Source organism: Equus przewalskii, chromosome 19 (assembly GCF_037783145.1).
Source record: "Equus przewalskii isolate Varuska chromosome 19, EquPr2, whole genome shotgun sequence".
Classification (NCBI taxonomy): domain Eukaryota; kingdom Metazoa; phylum Chordata; class Mammalia; order Perissodactyla; family Equidae; genus Equus; species Equus przewalskii.
The window spans coordinates 22,746,556-22,755,908 of record NC_091849.1 but is presented as its reverse complement, the minus strand read 5'-3'; the positions used below and the strand labels follow the sequence as shown (position 1 = coordinate 22,755,908).

General features: G+C 38.5%; 1 protein-coding gene across 5 annotated transcripts in view; it reads left to right on the top strand.

Annotated features, from left to right (window-relative positions):
* GPLD1 (glycosylphosphatidylinositol specific phospholipase D1) overlaps positions 1 to 9,353 on the top strand; it is a 50,512-nt gene continuing 41,159 nt past the window's right edge. The window contains exons 1-3 of one of the 5 annotated variants that reach the window (XM_008513509.2): positions 1 to 465; positions 892 to 974; positions 3,449 to 3,504. In XM_008513509.2, the coding sequence (XP_008511731.1) occupies positions 440 to 465; positions 892 to 974; positions 3,449 to 3,504 (165 nt within the window). In that variant the 5' untranslated portion in view covers positions 1 to 439. Of the gene's footprint in view, positions 466 to 642; positions 975 to 3,448; positions 3,505 to 9,353 lie in introns of those variants that run through there. The other 4 variants (XM_008513508.2, XM_070584163.1, XM_008513510.2 and 1 more) reach the window with 4 other exon arrangements.

Here is a 9,353-nt window from a genome sequence, read left to right as displayed (position 1 = left end):
GATCTCCTTTCTTGCTTTCAATCTGGAAGATGCGTGATTCGAGCTTTAAGATCACCATCATTTCCATGAAGAGCTGAACTTAATTTTTCCCATGGATTAAGCGCTATCAATTAGATACTTCATAAGACGTATATTCTGATTTTCTGAGTCCTTGTTTCTTGGTTTGAAATCCTCCCCACCATCCCCACCAGCCAGATGGAATCAGCATCTTTGCTTGGGCTGCAGGAATCCGATCAGGCAACAGGCTCTGGATAAACTCTACACGAACAGCCAGGGTAGAGAGACCAGAAGTGGCTGCTCTTGTGTAATCTCACACAAGTGTCAGTATCTGTTGCCAAATACTGAAAGGGAAGCTGGTTGCAGCTGATCGTCATAAAAGCACTTGCAGCTTTGGAGGCCAAGGAAGCAAGGCCACCTGATAAATGCGTGTGTGGAAAGGATGCACGAGCCATCAGCCCTTGTAAGGTGAGGCCGTCTAGTATATTGACTATTAATATTAGACAGGTGGGTCTTTTTGTAAGAAAGCAAAGATTTGGAGACACCTTTGCTTGTGTCTTCATGCAAATTTCATGTTGAAAAGAAATCCAGAGGAAATCTCGGTCTGAAGATGGCAATGCTTCCACCTAGAGGCCTTTAGATTTCAATTTATCGCTTTTTTCTCTCCCAGGTGGAGTTTGTTTACTGTTCTGGTGAAGTTAAACAGTAGTTAAACAGTTGACTTTACTGGAAAATGATATTATTTTGAAGTGAGGCTTCACTTGCCGAGTCAGTGACCTGCTTGGAGGGAAAGCAGTGGGTCTGAGCCTGGCTCTTGCTCTCGGGGCGGCAGCAGCTCTGGCGTTTGCCGTCACCGTAGGAGCAGTGAGTAATGACAGCCATGTCTGCTTTCAGGTTCTGGTCGGCCCTGCTGATTGCACTGGGCTCTCTCTGCCCTAGAGGTTCAGCATGTGGCGTTTCAACACACATAGAAATAGGTAAGTGCTGGCAGCTTGTTGTGGTGATAAGGACACTAAAATCTGTCAAAAGACATTATTAGGTGTATTGCTAATGAGTTCCCCCACTGCACTGAGCAGTGGGGCAGCGGAGAGGAGAAAGGCACGACTGGAGTTGTCCAGGGTTGGGGATGGTGGGGGTGGGTTCAGTGGAGGGGTGGGAAGCTGGAGAACTGACACATCTTTGATCCTAGGGTCCCCTGCTGTTTCTCTGGCTGGGGAAATCGGAGCTGGACAAACTAGAGGTTACCACTGAAGCAGAAGAACTGACACAATGGGGGAGGAGAAAGATGGGTGGTCTATGATAGGAGTGAGGAATTTCTTTTCGTTGTTTCACATTCCCAAGTTTATCTAAAGAGCCATGTGTAGCCACAGGAGTGGGTCCCCTGAGTCAAGTGGCTTTAAAGGTAGTTGACTTCAGGGAGGACAAGGAAGTAAGGGCGTTTGAGTGGTCACTGGCATTAGAGGTGCCCAGAATGAAGACAGGAGTCGGGGAGGCCGGCACAGTACTGCCCACAGGTTCAGGGGCAAAGGCAGAGTTATCTGGATCCAGGTGAACGGTAGCACAAAGATTTGGTTCTTATGTGAAGTGTATTTGTAATATCTTTTAGCTTGTGGAAATTGTGAGTCAACTTGTAATATAATTAGATATGATTATATCCTACAGCAATTTTCAGATTAGTTTCAGACCTACCTCATGTCTGGGTTTTCTTTAGTTTAGACAAAAACAATAACAATATAACTATGCCATCTCTAGAAGGTGCAAAACAGACAAGATTACAAAGAAAATATGAAAATGTATTCATGCAAAATAGACCTAGATATTGAGTTCTGGTGGGCAAGAACCTTATCAGAATTTTACCATTTGGAGGTGCAGTAGAGGTCACAGAGTCCCGTCCCTTTATTTTACATATGAGGAAATTGATCTTAGAGAGTTTCACAGCTAACTTATCAGTGGCCTGGCCTAGTTATGTGTCCTGACAGCTAGCTAGTCCAGTGTTCTTTCCAAAAAACATTTATTGCTAAAAGGGAGTCAGGAAACAGTGGAAAAGAGAATCTTAGGTTCTAACACCAGCTCTGCCAAAAATAGATCTGTGACTCTGAGCGATTCACTTCCTCTCTCAATTCCTCTTCTGTAAAATGAGGGGGTTGAACTTTTTGATGAATTCTAAAGTACCTTCCAACTCTAAGTTGTATGAAATTGAAAATGTTAATGTAAGTTGGCTGAAGAACAAACAAATGGAAATATTCAAGTTTTTAATCCTTAGAGTTTAAACGTTTACAAGACAGATGAAATCTGAAATTTTAATAAAACTAGATAACTGCTTTCCTTCAGTGGGTGCCAAAGTTCCTAATAGGTTAATACATATTAAACATATATCTTTAATATAGCATTAATATATATTATATAACGTGTATGTGAACATAATTGAAGGTAACTCCTAATCTGCACAGATTTTTAGGATTTTTATTAAAAAACCCTACAATTCCAACATTTATTTACTAATAATTTAGATGATTTTATAAATATCTTAGTTCACATTTTCACTTCTTATAGAGGGCCTATATATATGTGAGTTACATAAATGTGAGTTAGTTAATTAGAATTGGCCTCATTCAGTGATTTGGGTTTATAAATTACTGGAACCCCACATGCAGGTTATTTGAGTGGGCTGTGAACTTGTCAAATCAGGTATTAATGCTTATAGTAGTAGCTGTATTTTTTTGTTGTTGTATGAATTAAAAAATTGGATGTGATTTACACTAGAAATAAGGTATCACCTTTGAATATGTCTCCATAAAGAATGCTTTTCTGGTGATTCTAAGATGATTCAGGATGTGGGTATGTCTGTGTGTGTGTATGTGGGCGTGTGGGTGGAGCAGGTGGCCTTCTGAGGTTTTGTTTGTCTTTCTAACGTGGTCCAATAATGAAAACACTTTTTAGGCTCATTGATTCAGTCCATAGTTTAGGCCCTGTATTGTATTTCCTGCTTAGGTTTTTCCTAGAATCTCCCTCAATGGATTATTGAGGCAAAACATGATGGTGATAACTTCTGTTTATTAATCTCCTAGCATGTGTCAGCCATTGTGCTTGTCACTTATCATTTACTTTCTGTGATTTTATCAACACTTCCGTAAGGTGGGTATTATTTACTCAGTTTTCCATAGAAGGGAACCGAGGCTCTAGAGAGGTTAAGTAACTTACCCTAGGTCATAGAGCTAGTTAAGCAGAAACTTTAAATCACTATGCAAATTGGATTGGTATTATAATATAAATATTGCATGATTCTAATCATGCAAATGGAGATTACAAGTGAGTGCACTTAATTTTCATGTCCCACTTCCTTGACAGTTACAACCACACCATTATATATTTTCCTTTTAAAATGATCTCTGGTAAGTTCTGTTTTCAGTTATAGTTGGACTTAATTGCTTTATGTATTTATTTCTCTCAGGACACAGAGCTCTGGAATTTCTCCACCTTCAAGATGGGAGTGTTAACTACAAAGAGGTATAAAATCTATTTTTTTTCTTTTATTCCTTGTGCATTAACTTTCTTCTGTAGCTGGCAAATAAAGGTCCTGATAGATACTTAAATGTGAATTTTGAGTCATTTTTATGTGTTCATAAAACATTAATATTTTGGGTTTAAAGATTAATGTCCCCTCCAGTGCTCCTTGAACATCTTATATGCATAATTTAAACAATTGAAATATTGTAATGATATGAATCATAAGTTGAAAAAGTATTGGAAAGAATTTTTTTAAGTGGTACATCTTTTTCGTTTTTTTAAAGAGAGGTCATCCCTGAGATAAAAGATTTATTTTTCACTTCTTGTCTCTGTGTGTTGTATACAAATTGCACCATCACAAGAAGGAAGTATTTATTCAGAAGCATGCTTTGAGATGCTCCTTCCAACTTCTCCTGCTGTCTTGGTCGGACTCTTTGATGGCTTACCTTTACCCATCCTCAAAGTAATTGAACCCATTCTGGCCCGATACACCAGTTCTATAGTTAAATGATACTTTGTGATCACAATACTTATTAAGTATTTATATTTGATAAGAATAGTTAACATTCCTTCATGACATCGCAATTGGATCAAATTATTATTAGATAACCCAAATTATTAATTTTGATTTAATTAATTTGTATTACTAGATAATACAAATTATTACTTGATAATCCAGTATGGAAAGCAAGATGGTAAAATAACTGAAATCTATTATATCCCCAAACCACTTTTAGTCATTAGTTTCAACTTCCTGACTCGCCAATTTAACAAGCCCTCTGGGAACAAACATCATTTATGTTTGATTGTCATCTTCACTGACCCTGATAGAATGTAGGCAGGAAAGAGGAAGGGAAGTGAGAATCTGCCTAATTCATCATTCGAACAATCAATCCTCAGCGTGTGGAGAGTGATTTTCTACTAGAGGTATTCAAGCTTGTGTCATTAATTTAAAGTTCATCATATGGACACTGATTCTTCCCCTCAGTGTTGATCCTAACCCAAATTCTGATGTCGTCATTGGCAATGACCGAGTTTCCTGAGTACTCACACTTCCCCTTTAACTTATGAAGACAGATAGGGATCACTTTACCTCTGATTTATTTTCTGTCTGCGGGAATCTTTGCAGTTCTCTTTCTCCCTCCTAAAACCTGCTATTTGGTGACCTCCATTCATTGGTATAGTTTGGTGAAGTCATACAGAGGGAAGTGGGCTGAAGGATGCTAGCTGGCAGGGTGGACAGATCCCCACAAGCTGGCAATATCTCGGCCAGATCTGCACACTCAGGATCTGAGTTTTCTTGGCCCTGGGATACATGCATAAAGCTGAGAAAATCAGTTTATTAGTTTATAAGAACTGTAAGAACCAAGCTGACCTCAGATTGGTTGTCATCATTGCCCTGAAATTTACTTTCTTTCTATGAGAATAAACAGAATGTGGTACGTTAACCATGAAATCAGGGCAATGGTAGTTACTTGGTTGGTTGCTGTCCCCTCTCCCTACCCCTCCCTCCCCACCCAGAGAATAGGTTTTGTCTTTTCTGGTGATAAAACTAATAGAATCTCAATTTGTTAAAAAAAAAAAAAAATTCTCTGAGAAAACCAATGTTAACATTTTGTGTTATTTCACTTTTGGCGTTTTCTCTGCATTTATTAGCACTTTCTTTTTTCCAAAAAATGATGACATTTTACACACTATTTTGTAACTTGCTTTTTTTCCTTTACTATGTCAGAGACGTTTCCATGTCAATAGAGATCTTCAGAATAATTTTAACAATCACATATTTTTCTGTTATCCAGAATGTACCATAATTTATTTAACCAATTCCTTATTCTAACTTTTTATTTTGAAATAATATAAAATACATAGAAAAGTTGAAAAAATTAGACAAATAATTCGTATATACCCTTTACCCAGTTTCCCCAGTTGCTGACCACTTATCATGTTTGTCTTTTTATCCACTATTTATGGATAGTGATTTTTTTTCCCTGAACCATTTGAGAGTTAGTTGCTGGTGTGGTGCTCATTAGCCTTTAACACATCATTGTGTATTTCCTAAAAACGAGGACACTCCTATATAACGACAGTAGAATAATCACCATCAGGAAATCAACATTGAAATAACACTATCACTCAATCCTCAGGCCTCATTCAAATTTCACCAGTTGTCTCAATGATAATCTTTATGGTTCTAGGACCAATCCAGGATCATGTGTTTGTGTGTAGTTGTCAGTTCCCTCTGATCTCCTCCAACCTGGAACAGTTCTTCAGACCTACCTTGTCCTTAATGACCTTGATATTTTGGAAAAATACTGTCCAGTGACTCTGTAGAATGCATCTTAATTTGGTTTCGTCTGATGGTTCCTCATAATAGATTACCCGAAAGGTTATTTTTTGACAGAAATATCATAGAACATCAAAGTGATGCTATATTTTTCTCATTGCATGATGTCAGAAGGCTTACAATGTCAACTTGTACCATTTTTAGTGATGTTAACTTTTATTTCAGCAATTGTATTTTTCAGTTCTGAAATTTCCACTTGGTTCTTCTTTATATCTTCTATTTCTTTGCCACAACTTTCTATTTTTTCTTTTTGGTTCGATTCAAGTGTGTTTATAATTATTTGAAGCATTTTTCTGATGGCTGCTTTAAAACATTTGTCAGACAATTCTAAAATTTCTGCCCCCTCCATGTTGGCATCTGTCGATTGTCTTTTTTATTTGAGATCTTCCTGGTTCTTGGTGTGATGAGTGATCTTTGGTTGAAATCTGAACATTTAAAGTATTAGGTTATGAAACTCTGGACCTTATTTAAATCTCCTGTTTTAGTTGGCTTCTTCTGATACCACTCCAGTAGGGGAAGGGGTGGGAGAGACCTCACCTCCTAGCTGCCAACTGTGGGTAGAAGTCAAGGTTCCACACTAGGCCTCCACTCATGCCTCCCTGGTGCGAGGGGTGGGAGTTCCTCCTTACTGCTGCTCACCATGGCCTCTACTGATCTCAGAGGGCAGGGGTGGCTTCTTATTGCTTGGTGGTGGTGAACATCCTGATCTCCTCTGGGCCTCTTCTCACACCACCCCAGTGGGGATGGGGAGAGGCACTTGATTGCTGCCAGTTGGGATTGGATGTCCAGGCTCTCCTCATGGTCTCCACTGACCCTGAAGGGTAGGGGTGGGGGCCCGGACATCGGGGGTGAAAGTCTGCTCCCTCCGTGGCTTTCTCTGACAGCACTCCCGGGTAGCGGCTGGAGGATGATGTTGGGGCATCTCATTGTAGTCTGGTGAGGGGGGAAGTCTAGGCTCCCCATTTGGCCTTAGCTGGTGGGGAGGGGGGCGGGTAAGGGTGGAGCCACAGTTTTTTCTGTGATGTTTGGTTGGAGTAGAGGTTATGGCCTAGAAGTTTTCTGTCTTGCTAGGCTGCCCCTTTCCTGGTCCTGTTGCTAGCAAGAGGAGACTTTGGTTGGGGCTTTTTTGGTTTGTGCCCATTGGGGTTTCTATGTGGCTGGCTTTTTCAGTATCCAGTTTGGGACATAGGTAAAAAGAAACCCAGAGAACTCACCACAGTGTTATTCCTGAGGTCTCGAGTCCCCTGGCCAGTTTGCTTACTTATCTCCACCTGTAAGTAGTCTTATGTTCCTTTTATGTACAATTTCCTAGGTTTTTAGTTGTACTTAGCAAGAAGAATAGGGAAAAATACATCTACTCCATCTTCCTGGAAGCAGAAGTCCTAGTGATATAATTTGTATCCCTTGGTTAAGATGGTGTCTGCCACATTTTTATACTGGAAAGTTAATAAGTATTTTCTACTTTCAAATTAGTAAGTAAATATTTTGTGGGGAGATATATTAAGGGTATATAAGTATCTTGTTTCTCATCAAACTTTTACCCACTAGTTTTAGCATCCATTGAGAGTTCTTTCCTGAAATAATGATTATGATGGTTGCCAAATTGTGTTTATCTGATTCCATCATCCCTTTTACATTTATTGGTTGACATTCTGCTGTAACGCATAGCTTTTCCTTCTTCTTCATTTATATATTCATTTATATCAGTATACATTCATGGATTCCTACGTTATTCAGTGGTTTATGTTACATTACTATCATTTATCTTGATGCTCAAATTGTCCCAGATTTGGCTTCAAGTTGGCTTTTGTGTCTATCTACCTATTTAAAACCGTGAGTTCACACAAAAATATCTCTAATTCCAATCCATCACCACAAGATTTATTCTAGCCTTCTCTGTGTCCATATCTGTAACTTCTTTCTCCCATGGTGACAAATCTCCATTATTTTCAATATATATTATTATTATTTTTTAATGAGTTTATTTTTCCTTTTTCTCCCCAAATCCCCCCGGTACATAGTTGCATAATTTAGCTGTGGGTCCTTCTAGTTGTGGCATGTGGGATGCCTCCTCAACATGGCTTGATGAGTGGTGCCATGTCCGCACCGGGGATCTGAACTGGCGAAACCCTGGGCCGCGGAAGCAGAGTGCATGAACTTAACCACTCCACCACGGGGCCGGCCCCTCAATATATATTCTTACATGCTCAGTCTCCTTGTATGTGATCAATTTCCTGACCAGGCTTGGCAAATCCCTTCGGGCCTGGCACTGCTAAGCTGAATCCGCTTGGCCCAGAAACAAATGAGAAAGCAAAACAAGCAGGACATATGTGACCGAGGAAAGGTTAATATCCTTCCTTGCTCATGTTTCATTGAAATTTCTTCATAAACACCTTCAGATTTGGAAACATTCACTTTTAGGGCCTACTTTTTATTTATTTTTAAAATTTTTGCCCATTTGGTAGGTGAAAATGGTATCTTGTTATAGGTTTAATTGACATTTTAATTATTTATTACTAATGAGGTTAAATATATTTTCAAGTGTTTATTGACTATTTCTATTACCTATTCTGTGAATTGCCTATGTCTTTTGCTCATTTTCCTATAAGGATATTTATCCTTTTATCTTGATATAAGTATGGCTTATTAAAGATATTCACCTGTCATCTATCAAATGATTCTCATGGTTATTTTTCACAAATTTCTTTCTGGTGCTTTTTACCATGCAAAACAATTAAATTTTTATGTAGTTAAGTGCATAAATCTTTTCTTTTATGGTTTCTGCCTGTGTTTTGCTTAGAAAAATCATTCCCACTCTGAGAGTTATACAATTATTCACTTAAATCTTGTCTTGTTAATTTTATGGCTCCATTTTTGACATTTAACTCTCCAATTCATCTTGCATTTATTTTGGCGTAAAATAGGGATCCAGTGACCTGTTAATGATAATGTTAATTTCAAGTCAATGTCACCTAGGCTATGCATGGATTCCCTATGCAAAAATGGAATACTCATTGCTATGGTGTTGTGCCACTACCATTTGTTGATTGCTCCGTCCTTTATTCATCTCTATCATGGTTTAAGCTATTATGTATGCTGGAGTCTGTTTCTTTACTCTTTATTCTGTTTCATTGATCTGTCTCTTAAGCTTTCAATGTTATACTGTTTTCATTTCTATGGCTTAATAATGTTTCTACATTTGAACGATATACCTTCCTTCTGGACTCTTCTTTTTCCCCCCAGCAGTTTCCTGATGCATTTAGTTTTCAAAATTTACTTCAGAATTATTTTTCATGTTAAATAACAGTATCTACCTCACTGGGAGATGCAGATTCAACAAGTGTTAATACATATAAAGGGACTAGAACAGTGTGGCTGGTAAGGTAAATATTCAATAAAGTTAATTATTATTTTTAAGCGACAAAAGTCCAACTTGAGCTATCTTTAGAAAAGAAGGAGACTATTGGTTCATGTGACTGATAGCCCTGGGGCAGAGCTGGACCCA